The sequence below is a fragment of the Mizuhopecten yessoensis genome, unplaced genomic scaffold, assembly GCF_002113885.1.
Source record: "Mizuhopecten yessoensis strain PY_sf001 unplaced genomic scaffold, ASM211388v2 scaffold6383, whole genome shotgun sequence".
Classification (NCBI taxonomy): Eukaryota; Metazoa; Mollusca; class Bivalvia; order Pectinida; family Pectinidae; genus Mizuhopecten; species Mizuhopecten yessoensis.
Genome location: NW_018406522.1, coordinates 780,408 through 805,426, shown reverse-complemented (window position 1 = coordinate 805,426; position 25,019 = coordinate 780,408). Strand labels below are relative to the sequence as shown.

At 33.9% G+C, this 25,019-nt stretch overlaps 1 protein-coding gene across 1 annotated transcript; it reads left to right on the top strand.

Moving 5' to 3' along the window:
* Window positions 1–483: 483 nt before the first annotated feature.
* Window positions 484–23,427, top strand: LOC110452094 (frizzled-1-like). The gene is made up of 3 exons (XM_021500415.1): window positions 484–654; window positions 20,948–21,054; window positions 22,683–23,427. Exons 1-3 carry the CDS (start codon window positions 639–641, stop codon window positions 23,007–23,009), a joined length of 450 nt encoding a protein of 149 aa, XP_021356090.1. The 5' UTR covers window positions 484–638; the 3' UTR covers window positions 23,010–23,427.
* The last annotated feature ends 1,592 nt before the right edge of the window (window positions 23,428–25,019 follow it).

Here is a 25,019-nt window from a genome sequence, read left to right as displayed (position 1 = left end):
CGCTTTTGAATAAGCACTTATGTACTATCTTTCTATTAAAAACAAATACAACACATATATAAAAAATATATCACTTGGAATATTCATAAATTTTAAAATATTTTCCAAAAAATAATATATATGCAAAATATTAATAATCAGATATGGACAGATATGAAAAGCTAGTTTTACGTCACGTTACCGATAGTAAAACCCTTCCCTAGGGGTTGAATCAAAGATGGATGTGGTATCATACAAGGAACGTGACTCTAATTCGAGATAGCAGTCATTGTGTAGGGGGCAAAAAAAGCCTTCACGTATAATGATGACCATCCTTTAGCAATAACAGTCATTTGGAGGGACCCCCTTTATTGATAAAGGGAACCCCATCAAGCAAGAACATCAATGTTTTACGTGAAATAACCTTACGTGAAATCTATTTTTAGCGTAACAAGTCAAGACTTCTACTCCACAGTGTTATATAAATCCTACAGCACAGTAGCATACTCCAATCCATTGCCTGTGTGATAGGTGTAAACGTGTGTGTGTGTGTGTTCAACTGCAAAAGTGAGTTCAACGTTTACTTCTTCCTGTGCGAATTAGTCAAAGAAACCACTCCTACAAGAGAAGAAACATACCACATTGTAACAGTCAACACAATGCAAACGACAAAAGGTAAGATTTAACCTCTCTGGTTTTATAGGATGGTTTCCCTCGAAAACCCAAGTGTTTCGCTAACTAATGTTCTCTGCAAGCCTTTGAATATATCAAGACAAAATTGAAGGCACGAACTTAGCTATTTAATTTGGTTTCATGTGTAAAAAGACAGACCAATCGATAGGCTGATAGCTGTCCTTTGAAGATTAAGGAGCAAGATCCGACTTTAGAGGCACTAAGTGAGCGTAACCACTGGAATGTTAAGGACGAATAGGCAATTGTGTACAAGTTTGAAACCACACAACGGCAGTATCGTAGACAGTCATGTCTTTACCATGTTCTACGCATTATCAAATAAGTCTTATGGTTCAACAATCCCGCTAACAATGTCAACCCTCTAAAAAGTCAAGTTTAACAGGTGTTTCATTTCTAGCCAGTTGCCGGTCATAACATGCTCACACTTCGGAGATGCTATCAGCTACTTTTATGAGGAGAGTAAGAAGAATGGTTATGAGGTACTACGGAAAATATATTCAAATGGATACAACTTGAAATCTTATTGAAATCGCCGCATTTGAAAATAGGGATGAGGATATGTAATTTGCATATATTGAACTTGCCGTTAAGTTAATATAATTGTATAGAAACATTAACTAAGTGTGTTAGAAGATATTTTAGCAGTTATCTTCTCCAAACAGTTAGTTCACGAGCACGATGTAAAGCATGCTAATCTCCTTTAGGAATCGACCGACGACTATAAAATGACATGCATCGTTTATATTAAACCAAGGTAATGCCGAGCTTAATTAACTCTTTTACAAGCTGTGGGTTATCCTCGAAATTCTGCGAGACTCACTAGTGCTCTCTGCACCCCTGGAATATGTTACTACAAATATATAACAAACATGAACTGTCCAAGATGGCTGCCTGTTGGCCATTTTGTTTATTCAATCAGTCTCAAAAGTAAATTTGCACAGTTTTTATTCAAGGGAAACCTACACATGAAATTCGAGAAAAGATCTCCCACTATATGAAAAATAGCGATAACAAACAAGAAATGTCAATGTTTATCAAACCAGTCTCACAAGAAAACATGCACAACTATGGACCAAGGGGAAATTATATATCAAATTAAAAGAAATATCCTGCCAGTACTTTCTGAGAAAAAGCGATAAATTGAATTGTTTAGGAATGGACGACGGCCACGAGTGACATGCGATTTGAATAGCCCAACATCTGGTGAGAATGGGCTAAAAATATTAAAAATTGAACATCTATAATGGAACAGACACCTCTTAACTACGTACTACATTTATTCCCAAGTAAAAGGTACCTTGCTATTTTTCAGCTAAAGAGAACACTTATTTCATTTTAAAACATAAAGTATTTAATATATATAATGCCAAACCCACAATGGTCCTTCTAATTATGCAAGCTCTAATTAGTCATTCAGTCAATATTCAAAATCTGTCAGTTGTTGGCGTAGTATTACAACACTTTGAGAATTTTTAGAATTTTCACTTAAAATAATCAAACAGCACTATATACTCGACTTGTCCTCTGACCGGTTCGTATTCTTAACAAAAGCTACGGAAGAACTTAAAGGCGTCTGCTTTATTTCACTTTTTTTGGACGGGTCTCATCATGAATGGAATGCAAATAGGTATACGATGTGTTCATGAACCATTAAAGAAAAAAATTACGATTTCAAGTCATATATGTATTAGATATAAGATGTGACGGCCGCTATCGGTCATCGTAGTATACAGTTTCTGAAACAAAATATCTAAGTAACATATTTGTATATCGATGTTTGATTGATTGATTGACTGAATGGTTGATTGATTAATTGATTGATTGATTGATTGATTGATTGATTGATTGATTGATTGATTGTTTAATTGATTGCTTGATTGATTGATTGATTGATTGATTGTTTGATTGAATGGTTGATTGTTTGATTGATTGATTGATTGATTGATTGAGTGATTGATTGATTGTTTAATTGATTGCTTGATTGATTGATTGATTGATTGATTGTTTGATTGAATGGTTGATTGTTTGATTGATTGATTGATTGATTGATTGATTGATTGATTGATTCATTGATTCATTCATTCATTGATTGATTGATTGATTATCGAGGAGTTCGGTTATCCAGCAGACGAAGGAAAGACAGGAAAATGAGTAGAAGAGATAAAGTATAGAGTGAAGGAAAAGAAAAGGATGACAGAGGAGCGAAGGAACCATCTATCCTATATGTATTAACGTATACGTATCATTGTTGTAAGACGACCCCTAGGCCGGTGTTATTAAACGTGTTTTATTTTTGGTGACTTTACCATCTGTCAGGGGGATTGTTTGACTTACATGAATTGAGAATTGGATTAATGTATACGTTCGCTTTATAACGATCCAGTCTTCCTATTCTATAGTGATGTAGCAGAATGATGTAGAGAAACATGTAGCTGCCGGTCACTAAGGGTTTGTTAATCAGCTCATTTAATTTACAACACTTTGTATCTTCTTCACATGTTTCTTGTCAATCGACTTGATCATACTTAACTCTTCTGACGACCAATCTCAGCTCAGATGATCAAGTCCATCCGTGTCCCCTGTATATAGCCAACATACTGATTCCCAGGAAAGGATATAACACTTCATACTCTAGAAATACAATTGAGCCTAATCAGTTATCTGAATCGGTTTTATGTTCGAGCTTAGATATTAAGGACTGCGAATAACAGGAGACACTGTAGTTCAGTGGTAGGACGCCGGGCTCGTGACCGAGGGGTTGTGGGTTCGAGTCACGTCACGGCACTGTGTTGTATCTTTACTCTGATTTTTCCAGTCTACTCAGCTTTAATGAGTACTTAGTTGGGCAGTGCTAGAAATTGTCGCGTGTTAGCTGTGAGTGCCGAAATGGCAGCACCGGCTTTATGTTTTCAAGGAAGTTGAGAAAGATATTGGCTGGTTGCAAATGCCCTTTAACCACAGAAATTAATTTGTGAAACGCTTTGATACAACCTATAAACTAGGTTGTGAAGAAGCGGTATATAACAAACCTCGAATTATTATTATTATTAAATAAACTATCATCTAATATCCTGCTAAGTCCTTGTTCTAAATGATATCTAAAGCTAGGACAATGATATCTGCCTTATCTGTAAAAATGTTGTACGTCAGAAAGTCGGCCGATTGTTGCCTGTTTGCCAGTTACTTGAATTATCACTCCAGTCCGTTGATCCAAACCTGTCGAGCAAATCAAGACCAACATCCGCAAGTGTGTTACGTATCACACAGGTTAAATGCGAGACCATTACTCTCCAATAACATTTTTTTCCAATAAAACTTAAACACCATGGGAATGTTAAATGATAGTTTTTCACATGGCATTTTCTTTGTGACCTTTAATAAGATTCATCAATTTGGAAATATGTGAAATCAATGTTTTACTTTCTACACAAACAATATACGTATTAAACGTTTCGCAACGTTTCAAGGCCGACTGGTGTAGTGTGTATACAGTACGCTCCCTACCGATAGGCAAAAAACGTCTCGGTCGGGTGACATTAAAAATAGACCATATCGTCACATCGTTGACAGGTAAAAGATACAAATCGCTCGCTCAGTCATAACTTGACAAAGGGACCAGTCGGTCTTGAAACGTTGCGACACGTTTAATACGAACATTTTTTTGTGTAAAAAGTAAATCATTGATATTCTGTTTGATCGTTTTTATATTTTGAGTAAGACAATTACGCTTGCCGGACTGCTAATTTACTGGTTCTCAATTTTACCTATTGATCGTGTTACGTGCTTGACAAGCTTAAAAGCGGTTTATTTTTCATAGAATAGCCATCGGTATTTTTTATTCTGTCTACAGCAGATAATCCTCGATAAACAAGGAGCCACGCTCACTTGCACTTTCTGCACCCATATAAATATTATCTTGACAAAATCATTTGAGCCATCTTATAAATGACACAAAAAGACTGATTTGATCCTTTAGTGCACTTCAAAAAGATCTCACGGCAGCGTAAAAGTAAAATTGATTGGCTTCGAAGTCGCGGTCGCTCCTCTGTAATCCTCGTTTCGCAGAATTTTTTATAAATGTTTTAAACGAATTTTAAGATTTTGGTATCATGTTACATTGACTTAGTTCCTTATCTGATAGAAACTTTTCCTTTTTTTATTTCTCACCACTGTGGAAGCCATGCAAGAAGGGTGGGAACGTGCCTATGTGATTTGATGCAGAGCAGAGATTCATGTTAAGAAAAAAACCTTTAAACAGACATGAACAGGGAAAACAACTTTGCTTTAAAACAAAATATGTAACTTAAAAATCACTCTGAATTTTCCTGCTAATACACAAACGGTCAAAAAGGAGGAGGTTCCGAATCAAAGATTTAACCTGGTTGTGTGAGGAATATTCAACATTTTGCTATTAATTTACTTTTTGTGATTACAAGATTGACGTTGGTGACCCTAAGTTTTGTGTTGTCCAGTGTGTTGCTTTTGACTCTATTTTCTGTGACGTTTGTTGTTTTTGACTTTATGTTATGTTTTGTCGAGTTGTTGTTGTTGTTGTTGTTGTTGTTGTTGTTGTTGTTGGTGTGTTTTGTTGTTTTAGATTTTGTTGTTTTTGTTGATGTTGTTGACGCTATGCTCTGTGACTTCTGGTTGATGTATTTTTATTAAATGCTCTGTGTTGGCCAGTTTTGTTGTTGTTTTTGCTGTTTTGTGATCAGTTAGGACCCCCTCAATGCCATTTATATTATGATAATATCCTTAATATCCTGATAAACAGATCCTGTTGTTAGATCAGAGCTGTGATCAAAATATGAGCTTATAAAACGTTACTTTCCGGAGTACTTCCCCTGCTTAGCATTGGTATCCAAACTGCCATCAACATAAATGTTATGCAGAAATTCGAGCTCGCCATATTTATTATTAACATCTTGAGCACCTGCCTTGCCTACATGTGTGTTGCCTTGACGTACAATTACCACTTATAATTGCAGTAATACTATCTATTGACTTATAGATCATCAGTCGTGTTGTATCAGCCTTCCATGCTTAAACAATGTTACCATATATTACGTTAACAATATAAATATGGTGCGGTAAAGAACTGCAAACTGATATTTAGTTTTGCTGTTTTAAATATACTCTTGTTATATCACACGTAAATCTCACAAAAGGGACTAAATCTGTAAATAACTTACAGTAAATACTCGAAATTTAACAACAATTGCAAAACAATGTCTAACATTTAGTATAATCACTCTTGATAGCTTGTTAAAACGAAGTGTCGGAGAAACACCTACGTGATCGGGCAGGTCCATGCAATTGCATAACCTTTTCACGTCCGATCGGGGAATCGAAACCCGGTCGTCTTGACGAGAGGCGATTGTTCTATCCACTTCGTAGCTGCGGGAACCGTAGCTTCTATGTCCGATTTTTTTTATTGTTATCGGTCCGATAACAATAAAAAAAAAATCGTCGGACATAGAAGCTACGGTTCCCGCAGCTATCCACTGAGCAACCCGATTATTCTGATTTATAATTTACTATACAATAATTACACCTCATCACTCGTAATAATTATCAACCTACTTCTCAATACCAAACAGATTTGCAATTGTAGCACGTGAAAAATACCAGACTCTCCAGTAAATTGTGTTTTGTTTAGAAATAGTAGCAATTATTAGATACAAACCTCCGCTATTAATTTTGTTTTCTGACTACAGAACATATTTCAAGAATTAGACCTTGATGGAAAGAAGCTTTATGTGGAGTTTTTGATTCAGCAATGACAACAGTCCATTGATACATGAATGTCATATAAAGTCTTTTAGTTAAATTTTGACAATTAGAAATTTCAGAAGTTAATAACATCTTCCCAGGAGTCAAAGCTAATTTTGAGGAGTTAAAAAATACTTTTAAAGGTTTATCAAAAGCATATTATTATAAACGATGGTGACGATATCACTTTATTAAAATGACACTAATAAAAGAATATAAAATATATAAAAAGCGGCGACCTCTGAAAATTGACACTTCTTCTTGTACAGGTACCGCTGTGTTCCACTATGCCTTACAATATGGCGTTCATGCCGAACAAATTTGGACATACACTAATGGAAGATGCTGAACTACAAATAACACATTCACCCCTCTGATGCAGTGTGGTTGTATAGCAGCTCTGAAGCCCTTTCTGTGTGCAGAGTATTTCCCGCCATGCAGCGCAAGGGGAGGCGGACTTGAACCATGTGCCCCGCTCTGTAGGAAGGCAAGATATGATTGTACGCCGATCTTGATCGAGTTTGGGTATCCCTGCCCTAGTTCTCTAGACTGTCACTCATTGCCAGAACATTATCGATGTTACAACACATATATAGGCATACATGTAATCGCAATAATAATGTGTTCTAATCTTTGATACACACAGATTTGCTATGATCATGTCGAAGGTAACATACACTGGCACTAAAGCAACGAATTTAAGGGGGGGGGGGGGCTGGATTGTCAGCCTCACAATTTGGTGTTACAGATCGTAAGCCGGAGTAACAAAATGTTCTTTTCTCTTTGTTTGTGTTTCAATGTTACTTAAGGGTAGGATGAAATCACATTACATCGACAATGGTTAGAAATATTCATGAATTTCAGAAGAAAAACAAAGATAAATAAATTCGTCAGACACAATGGCACTAGTAACTACAGTAAATTCCGGAATTTAAAATAAAAGTGAATTGATTATTTATCTGTTGATAAAATGGTTAATTGATGGACAAGTACATAAGAATGTGAAGAAGTCTGATAAATTGAAGTTGCTCAAGACAGTAGCTACTTGTATAGGTACCGCTGTGTTCCACAATGGCTTACAGTATTGTCATCATGCAAAAACAGATCTGAACACACTTCCATGGACAAAACAAGTCTTGAAATACAGCAATTCTGGCCTTTGGTTGAAATCGCTTGTAGTACAGCTCTGAAGCCGTTCCTATGCGCAACATATTTGCCTGCATGTAGCCCAAGGGGAGGTGGCCTTGAACCATGCACACGGTTCTGTTGAAAGGCAAGAAATGACTGCGAACTAATAATGCGTCAATATGGATTTGGGTGGCCTTGTTCCCTAGATTGCAACACATATTCAGAAAGTTATCGATGCTACGACAACGAATAATTCAATTTATTTTTTTCAAATCATATGTACGCGACTCTAATGCAAATTACTGAGTCACGATTAATTTTGAAAAAAATGACAGACTTGTTTCGTGTCCATTTATATTTCTAAGATGGTTTTTTTTCTTTTTATTTTCATTTTCTGTGAAATACATGAAAATGATATCTTGCACAAGTGAAATGGTTTACAGTTAACAGTTTAGTGTTAATGGCCTTTTATGCACATTAATATACATCAAAATTAAATAATTTGGACCTCTTTAAATGATGATTTGGCGAACTCTAACGAACATTTATTGCAAATAAAATAAAATTCGGCACGGAAGGTATTTGTATCTGGAATCAACGACTGCAGCATTTAAAATTGCATTCTGTTATAGCTTTTATGATCCAAAAATAAAATTAAAAAACAAGCGAATGTCGGGATTAATGCTTGATAATGGCTTGATACTGGTCGATTGTGTAGCGATGTCAATGACTTACAACATTAAACACCAGCTACTCGATGTTTAACAATAGAACAATACAATTTGAAGGTCCATGTATAAGTCCTTAGCATGCATTCTTAAAACACATTTTTTGTCCAACGTTCATCGATGCATTCAACCTGAATATTTACAAACAACACTTACAAAGGTATGTTACCAAATATTGTAATAAACTTTAAAAACAAGCGTACAAGTTATGATCCTACCAGAACTCAAAATTGAATTTAGTCACAAGATTTTAATTTGAGGATGAAACCGTTTTTATGAATACGATCCTTAGACGTTTTCTTTCAAATTTAAATGCGACTAAAACGTGTCCTGGGCCCAGTTGTTAAAAAGGTGATAAGCTTAATCAATGATTAGCGCAAATTTCAATTTGTGTGTATCTTTAAGACACAACCATTGAATTAGTTACAACTTTCCAGATATCAAATATTAATTTCCTTGAAAAAGTGTGAGATTTTACCTTGTATATTAACAAAATTATAAAAGGTAGAAAAATGTCGTTAAACTGTGATTAAGCTAATCACCTTTTGAACAAATGCGCCCTGATTGCCAGACATTCGACACACAAATTGGAGAGACGAAAAGTCATATACTGTTTTCAATGTTAACATTTTTTTTATCGTTTTACATTATTTAAGTGAGTATAGAAAGCTGATTTGAGCACAGAATCCGTACTTGAACATGAGCAACGGTTTCATGAATATGGGCCCAGGTCTCTGTTCTCATGCTCAAGCATAGACTCTGTGTTCAAACCAAATTTGACATTGTTTGCTTGAATCGCGCTACAAGTTTCATCATTGAAAACGGTTTCCGGATTAAAGTCTTTTCAAAGTTGTTTTCAAAATCATTGGCAAGTTATCACCAGAACAAACTATTAACTGGAACACAAATTTAAGCTTGAGAACGGTTTCATGTACATGGGCTAATCTCTCAATGCAAGTTCAAGGAAAGTTCTCATCTATTACAAATACGATTGCAATGTTTCTATCTTGTAAATACAATTGCATTTGTTTTTATAAATAAAAAGGAGCCCAATAATAACGAATAATAATAACAATTTTTTATTTTTTCACTCTATTCATTATTTATCTGTGTGCTACACATATTCCAAATATTCACGATATGGCAATGGTACAAACTTATTCAGGATAAGTAACAATAGGCTCATTAAACCACAGGATATTAGAGGAATACATTGACTGATTCTAATTTAGTTTTTATTCGTAATACTTAATATCTGAATTCATTTGCTTTATAAATATGCATTTGTAGATTTTGAAGTAATGAAACTTTCTTGAATATTAATAGCACCACAGACAATGAAGTTGGCAATTTAAGAAAAAGAATCAAAGCGTGCAGTTGTCCAACTCCTCAATCTATCATTCTTAAATAACACTGGTACTTTTGTCAAGCAAAGGTTTTAAATAAATAAATAAATAAAATTTATTTCAAGCAACACCAGACATACAACTTAATAATAAGCAGAATTATGTCACCTATGTCATAAAGTGGATTTAATTAACCATTAATGAAATTCAATACTGAAAATTGAATTGATTTATCTAAGCACAAAACATGTTTATATTATTGGTGGATTGGTAACACAACCTAGCTGAGCATATGACTGTCAGAGTTATCTCCCCTATAACGTTCTCTTCCTTTCTCAGAATTTATTGTAAGAATAATCATATTTGGTATAGACAAATTTATATCAAAGTATACAATTTTGATCAAATTTACTTGTATTTATCTCTGTTTGGTTTGCCCTATGACTCTTATTTAAAGGCGGTAACCACGATCTGAATGAAGCCGTGACCATATACTAGATTAACATATCATATAAATATTTATGTGTTTGCGTTTTTGTGTCTTTAATGAATTGTGTTGATAGGCATTGACAGTGCTATCCAGCAAGCATCATAATGTGTGCTAGTGAATTGTAATTTGTTAGTCTGCAAAGCTTGGTCATTGATATCAGTTGCAAATGCTATTAGATACGTATATTACATTGATTGGAGTATTTTAAAAAAGGAGAAATTAAGATATGCTTATTTAAATACGGCATTTAGTTCAAATTAGTGTATGGATCGGAATCACTTGCTAAATGAATAAAACAGGCATCTTAAACAGAAGGTGGTATCAAAACCTTACATTTATGACGTCATAATAATGAAGGCGTCAGTAACATGTAAATGTGGGCCATGGCATTTACAGCATATATGGATGCCAGCTGACTTTGGTAGGACTATATATTGGTGACACCATACATTGGTAAATAAAGAGGTTCCCCAACAAGTGATGATTGGTTGTCATTTTTTTTAACTTGAGCTAGTTAATCTTCAAATTGAATAAAAACACGAGGTTACTGAACGTCTTTTTAACTTTGAAATTTAACTTACAAGGGTTGGATAAATATGATAATGAACCAATATGAGTTTGGGGACCTTTTTCTCCCACAACGTTCAAATATTGTATCGGAAAAACCGTGTATCTCTTGTGAATATGTTTTATTCCTGTTTCTGATCAGAGAAAATATAGCCATAATTATGACGTCACAAGAGAAGATGACGTTAAATGCATTGTTACCTAACAAGTCGGGAGTGAGAAAACCTATAGCGGTTGTGAGAAAAATAAGGGAATAACACAATCAATATTAAGAAAAGGAAAATGGTCGGTAAAGACATTTTAAAGTTACGTATCGAAATGATCAACACTACGGATATTTAATATAACATTTTCAATTTTCAATAAAATATAACTTATCTTGGCAAAAATAACCTGATGGCATACATGTACCTGGGCATTATGAAAACTTTAAATCAAAATCAATGAGAAATTAACTTGAACGGTCCGTGATAAGTTATCTCGATACGTCGACAGACCTTTATCTCCACATGTCGTTTTACGGTAACTCGAACTAAAATAACTAGGTGCCAGAAATATATCAACACAGTTTACAGAACACGTACATCGTGATAAACATTTTCATACAGGTGACGCACCACATATATACAACAGGTGTAGACTAACGTCACATATATATATGCACTGGGTTGTATAAAGCTTAATCAGGATAATTACAAAATTGTTTTCCGAAATATTATTAAAAATCTTACCGTCATTGGATTCGAAAGTCTCTTACTTTAATAATGCAAACAGCGTGAATTTTTACTCTGAACAATTGTTTTACGACATTCACTAATTCACTGTGATTTAACTTACCATTTAGGCATTAAAGCTTGTACAACCGGATGCTGCAGTACATTGTCTTGTCATGCATTAAGTGTGACTCTGGTTCCTTATATATCACCGTTGTGTAATACACAAATAAGCACTCCCTCTAAAGTCAAGTGAACGTTACACAGGACAGGTAAATATAGGCTTATATACCATTATGTTTCAGAATCTTAACTGATCAAATAACTTCACATCTAAGTAAATAATAGTTACCTATTCGTTATACTAACAAATAGTATCATACTCTGTTTTAATCTAATATTTTAGGCAATGTTATCGTTAGAGACTGAGCGCTGTATATTATATTTCAAATTAAAGCTGACTTTTCCGTTATTAATAATGTCACGAAACTTTACAAGAAAAAATAAGGTGACAGGTTTATCAATGTCATAATATAGTTACATGTAGACACAATTTGGCAGCAAAACCGAGAGAAGGTGGGATTTTTTTTAATATTTATAAAAATTTACATACAATCATCGATACATTTCAAAATATTTACAAAATCTATAATCAAAACGGAATGAAATTTATATTCGTTCAACTATACAAAAGTGGACTGTATAAGAGATATTTGCATTTCAATAGTACTGTATTTAATATATCTATTTACAAATTGATCACAGCTTGCCAACTCCTTCCACAATACTTCTTGGTGCGATACCCTATAGAGATCATTCAAAAAGAAAATCTGACATATTAAACAGTATTGGAAACAAAAGAAATCCTTATATGGTAATTAGTTACGTATAAAGCACTATTCAGTTGCATAAATTTTGTATTTATAAAAAGAAATTTAATAAGGCACTAAGTTGAACCCCACAGTTTACAATTTCCATTTTTATCGGCGAGGGCAGGTCAAAAACTAGAACGCCAATAGAGGAACAACTGACACATCACGCGCTATTACCGCACAAAGTCGAAAGATAAATCGAAGCTATCATATATCTGCATTAATTTACTTGTAAACTTCAGAAAATGTATTTATACATCTATATATATTCATCACCTTCATGTCAAATGATTTGGTCTTTGTACGGTTTAAATAGGTGAACCGAGGTAGCCCCCTAGGAAACATTGCGCATGTCAGTGAAGATATTTCAGTGGTCTCATATTTCTTTTTCAATATAAAATATTTTTGAGGCAGTGTGATAATCTTTTATCAAACACAATAAAAACCATCACGATTGGTGAAAATACAATTGTTTTGATTTTGTTTTTGATTTCATTTTGAGATAACCTGCTGTATCTACAACAACTTTTCTTCACTTATAGACTTTTGACTTTTCTTCTTTGTATACTACAATTTACCAAAACAAACAATTTTGTTTCGGTAAAGACGAACAAGAATTATTGCAAACTATTTTTGGGTCGTTTTCTGGGAAAACAATGACAGAAGACAAAACGAGATACAACGAAGAGGAGTTCGTGAGAACAATGGATTCCTGCATGACAGTATATTTGTTGGCAAGGTGTTCCAGTCGGCTTTTGGCAATATCAATTTTTTTTTAATATATTTTTTTTCCCCACAAGTTTTCAGATTTTGGCAATATCATGTTAACAAACTGCACTCCTCTCCTGGCCGACTGTTTATATTTTTTATGAGTAATTAGGACAGATTAAGGGAATTTCCATGTACTAGTTCTTGGGGTTTTCGGATAACTATGATATTTTTGGTTTGTAGGGTGTTACAACATGTTGTCGACGTGTCGCGATAATTTATAACTATTTACAAACTTTACTGAATTTGATGGCATATCTTGGTGTTATAGCAATTTTAAGTTGACATCCGTGACAATTAATCGTGACTAGTCGTGATAAACTATCGCGAAACTTCGACAAAAAAAAAATTGAAATGTTGCGTTATTTTAATCAAATAACGATCTTTTCGGTCTTTTTTCTCTCTAAACGACGTGAAACCGTAGTGCAAACTACAATAACTGGATGGCAGAAATATGTCACCATATGATACAACAACGAACATTGTGATCAACATCTACATACAGGTGACGCATTACAGATATACAGCTGATAACAAATGTACATGTACAGTATATACATATCGACTGAACTGTTTCAAGCTTAATCAAGATTATCCAAAATCTGGTTTTCCGAAATATTCTTGTATTTATTAAAAGACTCCTGTCATTGGATTCGAAAGTACGACATTTTTCTAATATCAACACCATATATACATATACCTGGCCATATTTTAACAGTCATTGACTCTGAGTTATCTCCTCAGATAGGTTATACACCTGAGGTACATACTTTGTGTTCACGCGAGTCCAACATTCGATTTGACCCTAGATTATTATCTGTGGTATAAATTACAGGTGACATCCATGTTCATTTGCACCATGCACCGAAAAGGTAAATGTACAATCATAATTTATAATGATACATGTAGCTGAATCAAATCTTGTTGTATCTAAGTAAAAAATAATATATTTATTACGAATTCGAAAAAAAAACATAATCATACTCTTTTAGTCTAAATATTAGACAATTTATTGTGAGCTTTAGAGACTGAACTCTGCATTTTACATTACTAATTTTACTAATTAATAACAGCTTGCCAATATTTTCCTCGATACTTTGATTTGACGAACGCATTAAATTGTTCTTAGTCCCCTAGAGATAATTCACAAAGATTATCTAACATATCGACACTTTTCAAAACAAAAAGAAAGTTTCCTACGGTAATAGGATGTAACTGTGTTTATTTATATAATTACTATGACATCGATATCAAAAAAGTTGGTACCGTTTAAAGAGGTAAGGGAGAGCGAAGTAAACATGTAGAAAAGTTTACACATATCAGTGCATGTATTCGTCTTTTTTTTCAAAATTAAGCATGATTAAGGAAGTTTGGTGATAATGTATTAAAAGTCATGTTAGCTTTCACGACTGATGAAAATGTAGTTGTTGTTTTATCATAAAGTAACATTTGATCACAGATCTGTGTGGGTGTTGTTTTAACACTATAGCCTTAATGCTGGCTATCTCAAGAATGTTCAAGTCATTTTCTCGATAATACAAAAAAATGCCATTTGGGTACGAACACAAACATCGTCAGATCAAATGTCTTTTCAGAAAGAAAAAAGAAACAAAAGTATGGTCATAGTTTTCATTGTTCTTGATATCTCTTTTCAAGAAAGAAAAACGCAAAAAAAAATAATATATATATGATATTTTCACAAAATAATTTTACATTGGTTATAATTTACATTGCTCGTGATTTCTCTTTAAAACAACAAGGACAAAATATTTCCTTTAAAAATGTGTGTGGTTTCTCAGCTCTTAAGTCATATACTGTTTTCAATGTTAACATTTTTTTATCGTTTTACATTATTTAAGTGAGTATAGAAAGCTGATTTGAGCACAGAATCCGTACTTGAGCATGAGCAACGGTTTCATGAATATGGGCCCAGGTCTCTGTTCTCATGCTCAAGCATAGAATCTGTGTTCAAACCAACTTTGACATTGTTCGCTTGAATCGTGCTACACGTTTCATCATTGAAAACGGTTTCCGGCTTAAAGTCTTTTCAAAGTTCAAAATCATTGGCAAGTTATCACCAGAACAAACTATTAACTGGAACACAAATGTAAGCTTGAGAACGATTTCATGTACACGGGCTAATCTCTCAATGCAAGTTTAAGCAAAGTGCGCATCTATTACAAATACGATTGCAATGTTTCAATCTTGTAAATACAATTGCATTTGTTTTTATAAATAAAAAGGAGCCCAATAATAACGAATAATAATAACAATCTTTATTTTTTCACTCTATACATTATTTATCTGTGCGCTACACATATTACCAATATTCACGATATGGCAATGGTACAAACTTATTCAGGATAAATAACAATAGGCTCATTAAATCACAGGATATTAGAGGAATACATTGACTGATTCTAATGTAGTTTTTATTCGTAATACTTAATATCTGAATTCATTTGCTTTATAACTATGCATTTGTAGATTTTTAAGTAATGAAACTTTCTTGAATATCAATAGCACCACAGACAATATAGTTGGTCATTTAAGAAAAAGAATCAAAGCGTGCAGTTTTCCAACTCCTCAATCCATGATTCTAAAATAACACTGGTACTTTTGTCAAGCAAATGTTTCAAATAAATAAAATTCATTTCAAGCAACACCAGACATACAACTTAATAAGCAGAATTATGTCACCTATGTCATAAAGTGGATTTAATTAACCATTAATGAAATTCAATACTGAAAATTGAATTGATTTATCTAAGCACAAAACATGTTTATATTATTGGTGGTTGGTAACACAACCTAGCTGAGCATATGACTGTCAGAGTTATCTCCCCTATAACTTTCTCTTCCTTTCTCAGAATTTATTGTAAGAATAATCATATTTGGTATAGATAAATTTATATCAAAGTATACAAATTTGATCAAATTCATTTGTATTTATCTCAGTTTGGTTTGCCCTATGACTCTTATTTAGAGGCGGTAACCACGATCTGAATGAAGCCGTGACCATATACTAGATTAACATATCATATAAATATTTATGTGTTTGCGTTTTTGTGTCTTTAATGAATTGTGTTGATAGGCATTGACAGTGCTATCCAGCAAGCATCATAATGTGTGCTAGTGAATTGTAATTTGTTAGTCTGCAAAGCTTGGTCATTGATATCAGTTGCAAATGCTATTAGATACGTATATTACATTGATTGGAGTATTTTAAAAACAGAGAAATTAAGATATGCTTATTTGAAACGGCATTTAGTTCAAATTAGTGTATGGATCGTAAACACCTGCTAAATGAATAAAACAGGCATCTTAAACAGAAGGTGGTATCAAAACCTTACATTTATGACGTCATAATAATGAAGGCGTCAGTTGCATGTACATGTGGGACATGGCATTTACAGGATATTTGGATGCCAACTGACTTTTGTAGGACTATATATTGGCGACGCCACACATTGGTACGTAAATAAAGAGGTTCCCAAACAAGTGATGATTGGTTGTCATTTTTATCTAATTTCAGCTAGTTAATCTTCAAATTGAATAAAACACGAGGTTACTGAACGTCTTTTTAACTTTGAAATTTAACTTACAAGAGTTGGATAAATATGATAATGAACCAACATGAGTTTGGAGACCTTTTTCTCCCACAACGTTCAAATATTGTATCGGGAAAACCGTGTATATCTTGTGAATATGTTTTATTCCTGTTTCTGATCAGAGAAAAAATAGCCATGAACTATGACGTCAGAAGAGAAGATGACGTTAAATGCATTGTTACCTAACGTCATAACTAGAAGATTGACCAATAAATTCTCGTTCAGTGTGTTACCCACCAAAAATGTTTTCCAACTCCTAGCAACTTTACCAAATGAGTCGGGAGTGAGAAAACCTATAGCGTTTGTGGGAAAAATAAGGGAATAACAAAATCAATATTAAGAAAAGGAAAATGGTCGGTAAAGACATTTTAAGTTACGTATCGAAATGATCAACACTACGGATATTTAATATATCATTTTCAATTTTCAATAAAATATAACTTATCTTGGCAAAAATAACCTGATGGCATACATGTACATGGGCAATATGAAAACTTTAAATCAAAATCTATGAGAAATTAACTTGAACGGTCCGTGATAAGTTATCTCGATACGTCGACAGACCTTTATCTCCACAGGTCGTTTTACGGTAACTCGAACTAAAATAACTAGGCGGCAGAAATATATCAACAAAGTTTACAGAATACGTACATCGTGATAAACATTAACATACAGGTGACGCACCACATATATACAGCAGGTGCAGTTAACGTCACATATATATATGCACGGGGTTGTATAAACCTTAATCAGGATAATTACAAAATTGTTTTTCGAAATATTATTAAAAATCTTACCGTCATTGGATTCGAAAGTCTCTTACTTTGATAATGCAAACAGCGTGAATTTATACTCTGGACAATTGTTTTACGACATTGACTAATTGACTGTGATTTAACTTACCATTTAGACATTAAAGCTTGTACAACCGGATGCTGCAGTATATTGTCTGGTCATGCATTAAGTGTGACTCTGGTTCCTTATATATCACCGTTGTGTAATACACAAATAAGCACTCCCTCTAAAGTCAAGTGAACGTTACACAGGACAGGTAAATATAGGCTTATATACCATTATGTTTCAGAATCTTAACTGATCAAATAACTTCACATCTAAGTAAATAATAGTTACCTATTCGTTATACTAACAAATAGTATCATACTCTGTTTTAATCTAATATTTTAGGCAATGTTATCGTTAGAGACTGAGCGCTGTATATTATATTTCAAATTAAAGCTGACTTTTCCGTTATTAATAATGTCACGAAACTTTACAAGAAAAAATAAGGTGACAGGTTTATCAATGTCATAATATAGTTACATGTAGACACAATTTGGCAGCAAAACCGAGAGAAGGTGGGATTTTTTTTAATATTTATAAAAATTTACATACAATCATCGATACATTTCAAAATATTTACAAAATCTATAATCAAAACGGAATGAAATTTATATTCGTTCAACTATACAAAAGTGGACTGTATAAGAGATATTTGCATTTCAATAGTACTGTATTTAATATATCTATTTACAAATTGATCACAGCTTGCCAACTCCTTCCACAATACTTCTTGGTGCGATACCCTATAGAGATCATTCAAAAAGAAAATCTGACATATTAAACAGTATTGGAAACAAAAGAAATCCTTATATGGTAATTAGTTACGTATAAAGCACTATTCAGTTGCATAAATTTTGTATTTATAAAAAGAAATTTAATAAGGCACTAAGTTGAACCCCACAGTTTACAATTTCCATTTTTATCGGCGAGGGCAGGTCAAAAACTAGAACGCCAATAGAGGAACAACTGACACATCACGCGCTATTACCGCACAAAGTCGAAAGATAAATCGAAGCTATCATATATCTGCATTAATTTACTTGTAAACTTCAGAAAATGTATTTATACATCTATATATATTCATCACCTTCATGTCAAATGATTTGGTCTTTGTACGGTTTAAATAGGTGAACCGAGGTAGCCCCCTAGGAAACATTGCGCATGTCAGTGAAGATATTTCAGTGGTCTCATATTTCTTTTTCAATATAAAATATTTTTGAGGCAGTGTGATAATCTTTTATCAAACACAATAAAAACCATCACGATTGGTGAAAATACAATTGTTTTGATTTTGTTTTTGATTTCATTTTGAGATAACCTGCTGTATCTACAACAACTTTTCTTCACTTATAGACTTTTGACTTTTCTTCTTTGTATACTACAATTTACCAAAACAAACAATTTTGTTTCGGTAAAGACGAACAAGAATTATTGCAAACTATTTTTGGGTCGTTTTCTGGGAAAACAATGACAGAAGACAAAACGAGATACAACGAAGAGGAGTTCGTGAGAACAATGGATTCCTGCATGACAGTATATTTGTTGGCAAGGTGTTCCAGTCGGCTTTTGGCAATATCAATTTTTTTTTAATATATTTTTTTTCCCCACAAGTTTTCAGATTTTGGCAATATCATGTTAACAAACTGCACTCCTCTCCTGGCCGACTGTTTATATTTTTTATGAGTAATTAGGACAGATTAAGGGAATTTCCATGTACTAGTTCTTGGGGTTTTCGGATAACTATGATATTTTTGGTTTGTAGGGTGTTACAACATGTTGTCGACGTGTCGCGATAATTTATAACTATTTACAAACTTTACTGAATTTGATGGCATATCTTGGTGTTATAGCAATTTTAAGTTGACATCCGTGACAATTAATCGTGACTAGTCGTGATAAACTATCGCGAAACTTCGAAAAAAAAAAAATTGAAATGTTGCGTTATTTTAATCAAATAACGATCTTTTCGGTCTTTTTTCTCTCTAAACGACGTGAAACCGTAGTGCAAACTACAATAACTGGATGGCAGAAATATGTCACCATATGATACAACAACGAACATTGTGATCAACATCTACATACAGGTGACGCATTACAGATATACAGCTGATAACAAATGTACATGTACAGTATATACATATCGACTGAACTGTCTCAAGCTTAATCAAGATTATCCAAAATCTGGTTTTCCGAAATATTCTTGTATTTATTAAAAGACTCCTGTCATTGGATTCGAAAGTACGACATTTTTCTAATATCAACACCATATATACATATACCTGGCCATATTTTAACAGTCATTGACTCTGAGTTATCTCCTCAGATAGGTTATTCACCTGAGGTACATACTTTGTGTTCACGCGAGTCCAACATTCGATTTGACCCTAGATTATTATCTGTGGTATAAATTACAGGTGACATCCATGTTCATTTGCACCATGCACCGAAAAGGTAAATGTACAATCATAATTTATAATGATACATGTAGCTGAATCAAATCTTGTTGTATCTAAGTAAAAAATAATATATTTATTACGAATTCGAAAAAAAAACATAATCATACTCTTTTAGTCTAAATATTAGACAATTTATTGTGAGCTTTAGAGACTGAACTCTGCATTTTACATTACTAATTTTACTAATTAATAACAGCTTGCCAATATTTTCCTCGATACTTTGATTTGACGAACGCATTAAATTGTTCTTAGTCCCCTAGAGATAATTCACAAAGATTATCTAACATATCGACACTTTTCAAAACAAAAAGAAAGTTTCCTACGGTAATAGGATGTAACTGTGTTTATTTATATAATTACTATGACATCGATATCAAAAAAGTTGGTACCGTTTAAAGAGGTAAGGGAGAGCGAAGTAAACATGTAGAAAAGTTTACACATATCAGTGCATGTATTCGTCTTTTTTTTCAAAATTAAGCATGATTAAGGAAGTTTGGTGATAATGTATTAAAAGTCATGTTAGCTTTCACGACTGATGAAAATGTAGTTGTTGTTTTATCATAAAGTAACATTTGATCACAGATCTGTGTGGGTGTTGTTTTAACACTATAGCCTTAATGCTGGCTATCTCAAGAATGTTCAAGTCATTTTCTCGATAATACAAAAAAATGCCACTTGGGTACGAACACAAACATCGTCAGATCAAATGTCTTTTCAGAAAGAAAAAAGAAACAAAAGGATGGTCATAGTTTTCATTGTTCTTGATATCTCTTTTCAAGAAAGAAAAACGCAAAAAAAATATATATATATATGATATTTTCACAAAATAATTTTACATTGGTTATAATTTACATTGCTCGTGATTTCTCTTTAAAACAACAAGGACAAAATATTTCCTTTTAAAATGTGTGTGGTTTCTCAGCTCTTGCATTTCTCCAGCATGTCCTTGGTTCAATCATTATGAAGACCTGTCTCCTATTTTAGGGATTACGATGAGAACAACTCTGCTGTTGTACACAGTGTTCGTCATGCTGGGAGTTCACCTTGCAGTCAGCCAACAATCCGACGAAGGACCGTGTCAAACGATCACAGTAAGTCTAATTACCTACATTTTACGATTCTTTCTTTCTATCAAACCATTTTTTCTTTAATTTAAGTGAGTAATTTGTTACATTGTTATATTTGTTTGTTTGTTTAAGCGGGTTTACCTCCGTTTCACTACCAAATAGTTCGGTTTTCCAGCAGACAAAAGCACAAGTCTGCTTGATCCACAATTTTAATGATAACCTGGTTTTATATTACCTGCCGACATACTGATAATCAGTCATGTTAAATCAGGCTTCTGTACACAAACAGGATAGGACAGAACTCAAGGTCACTATACATATGTGTATGTGTGAAGCGGCAAAGTACTGTTAACTGATATTTTATGTCAAATTTTAACATTTTAAATATCAGTTTTATGGTAAAAATGTTCATAAGTTATATCCGATAGCCATAAATACATGAAATGCATTTGTTATATTCACACTAAACCAACCAATCAGATAATAGAGTTTATAGTGAAAATGATAACAACGTGTATTGTCAATTATGATGTCACAATAGTCATGACTTATTCTTACTGAAATGTCGGTTAAATATCCTTTAAGTTGTATCGAAGATGGAAATTTCCTCAAAATAAACCTATGTTTGATTTTAAGAAACAAATAACAAAGAGAATAATTCTGGTTTCGGTATCAATTACACTTATATTACTAGAGGAATGTGTTCTTTTCACTCATGTGACTCACTTGCGGAAAATATCAATCACTCATCCAACTCGTGAAATATTCTTGTCATTCAATAAGACAAGAAGAATATCTTATATCGTTATTGTTTATGGTTTTAAAACACGTTGGTGTAATAACAAATATATTTGTTTCCACATAAAGTACGTAATTTCGGATCGATCTATAATTTACTTTACCTCACTACCGAAATCTTTGACAAATGTGCCATCTTTAATTTGAAAAAAAGCACATCTAACATTTTTCGAATATTAGCATAGGTACAATATAAAGCGCACATGTAAACTTCCAGCCTCTCCAAACATGTACACTCCCAGCCTCTCCAAACATGTACACTCCCAGCCTCTCCAAACATGTTCCTCAATTTCACAATTGTGACACTTTAAAATACCATCATCTCTAAAATACTTACTTCAATTTCTAAATGGTAGCAAAGGTAAAATACCAGTCTTTCCTGTTTGTATACTTTAATTCCATAAACATTTAATGTAGTACGTGTAAAATACCAATCTCTTCTGTTTATATACTTAAATTTCGAAATCATTCATTATATCACTTGTAAAATACCAGTCACTCCTGTTTATATACTTCACTTTCACAACTATATCACATGTAAGTCGCTAGGCGCGGCTTATTATTCCATTTATAGCTTTATTACAGCTTTGAATGAAAATGTCCTCCTTTTCAACATTTGAGGCGGTCTGAATTTCGTTTAACCACAAAAGACTTCTGATCCGATTTTGCTTCTGAGCCAATTTTTACACCGTTTTAGAAGTTTCGTTTTTCCTTAATAATAAATGCATGTACCATTAAAAAGTGAACACGCTTGCCTTATTTTATGACAATGTATCATAGATACAGAAATATAACATAAATCAGTTATGGATGGCGTCTAGCAAAATGATTCAGTGTAACATTTCCTTATACAGGTACCGCTGTGTTCTACGATGCCTTACAGTCTGGCGTTCATGCCGAACAGATTTGGACACTCCCACATGGACGATGCTGGAATGGTAGTACATCAATTCTATCCTCTAGTTAAAGTAAATTGTAGTGCAGCCCTGAAGCCCTTCTTATGCGCAGCCTATTTCCCTAAATGCAGCGCAAGGGGAGGGGGACTCGAACCATGTGCCCGACTCTGTAGAGAAGCCAAGAATGGCTGCGCGCCACTAATGAACAGATACGGATTTCAGTGGCCAGATACTCTAGATTGCCACTTATTTTCAGAAAACTATCGGTGTTACGATATAGAATGATATGTTATGTTATTCAACTAATTTTCGCTATTTCGCATTTGTACGCAATAGGCCAGAAATGACTTTTGTTTTTTATTTACGCGATTGTAATTTATATAGGATTTCTTAAATATCGGAAGTGCTTTTGCTATTCTCTGGCAGAGATGGAACTTGTGCCATTACTCACAGTACGTGTTTGGTTTGGAAAGCGCAACAAAGATTGCGTCTCTGACCGGAGAGATCATGTGGTGATAAAACGTGACAGACTTCTGTTAACACTGTAGAAGCGTTTGATATCGTGCTTGAACATTTTTACTGCACTGTATGGCCATTTCACCAATTTAGGAATTTTCAGAGATGCTTAAAGTCAAAAGATTAAACATCTATGTATCATATGTTCCATAACATTTGTTTGAAATAGCAAAAGAAAAAGCTGTAATAAATTACTTTTGATCTTTTATTTCTCAGCCGTGCTTTTTAGACTGATATTTATCAACAGGTGATCCCTGGTTCGAATCCCGGTCTGGCAGTTTTTCCTTTCCATTTGCATTTGGCACCCAACTAAATATTCCCAAGGTGAATGGTATGGAGTATCGTGTGTCTTAGTGTCGAAGACTTTATTGAAGGCGGAAGGAACGTAACATAACCAGTCATGGTCGATAGCCGTCGGCTGGGTACCTCAATTAATTAGAGTTTCTGTCCAGGGCTACATAAAGAAGCTTTCAGGCTCGAATCCTGTTAAACCTTAGACATATTCGACCTCATGCCCGATGTGTCTGAAGTCTAACCTTGTGTCTCAAAAAATGAGAAGAGTACCGCAGGATCTGACACACTAAACGCCCATCAAATGTCGTAGGGCACCTATCTATATACATAATGTAACTAAATGTTTTTCGTTAAAATGACGATAAATACAGAAAGGGCCTAAACTCCATATATACATTGTATATGGTTCCAAAACCCTATTTCAGTGATCTTGACGGCTGATACAGGGTAACAAGCTCCTGTAGGTACTGAGGAGCTGTTCTATTCAGTGCCTTGTATGTGTATACCAGAATTTTGTACTGCGACCTGTATCGTACTGGTAACCAGTGCAACGAATAAAGCGCAGGTGTGATGTGCTCTCTCTTTCGAGTACGAGTAACTAGCCGTGCTGCAGTGTTCTGGACCCTCTGCAGACGACTAGTTAGTTTGTCAGATATAGCACAGAGCAGGGCGTTACCATAATCCAACCGAGAGGTAACAAGTGAATGCACCAAAATCTGCACTACAAAGGTAAAGGTATAACAGGTCCATTTAAGTGCAACAGTATTTGAAGTTATACTCCCTTAGTTTCATATAGCTTAAAGCCAAAGTAGGGGATATAGTATTTGGCTATTAACACTAGAGTCAAATCATATACAAAAGTAGCAAAAAGGCAAAGTAGGGAATATAGACTGTGGCAATAAGCACTCGAGTGACACCATTTAGCGTAACGTCAAAGTAGGGATATAGTCTGTGGTAATTAACACTCGAGTCACATCATCTAGCGTAACGTCAAAGTAGGGATATAGTCTGTGGCTATTAACACTAAAGTTGAATCATATAGTGTAAAGTAAAAGTAGGGGATATAGTCCCTGGCTATTAATACTAGTTTCGCATAACATAATCTGTAATTTACAGGTACAGACAGCCATCTATGATTTAAAGGTACAGACAGTCAGGTAAAGACAGACATCTGTGATTTACAGGTACAGACAGACATATGTGATTTACAGGTACAGACAGACATATTAGACCTATAGATACAGACAGACATCTGTGATTTACAGGTACAGACACATCTGTGATTGAAAGGTACAGACAGACATATAAGAATTACAGGTACAGACAGACATATAAGATTTACAGGTACAGACAGATATCTGTATTTTACAGGTACAGACAGACATCTGTGATATACAGGTACAGACAGACATCTGTGATATACAGGTACAGACTGACATATAAGTTATACAGGTACAGACTGACATCTGTGATTTACAGGTACCA

Bases quoted from the DNA above. Each gene is read 5' to 3' on its own strand.
- LOC110452094 (XM_021500415.1), top strand. The intron at 21,055-22,682 runs GTAAGTCTAATT...TTCCTTATACAG, and splicing joins GACCGTGTCAAACGATCACA to GTACCGCTGTGTTCTACGAT.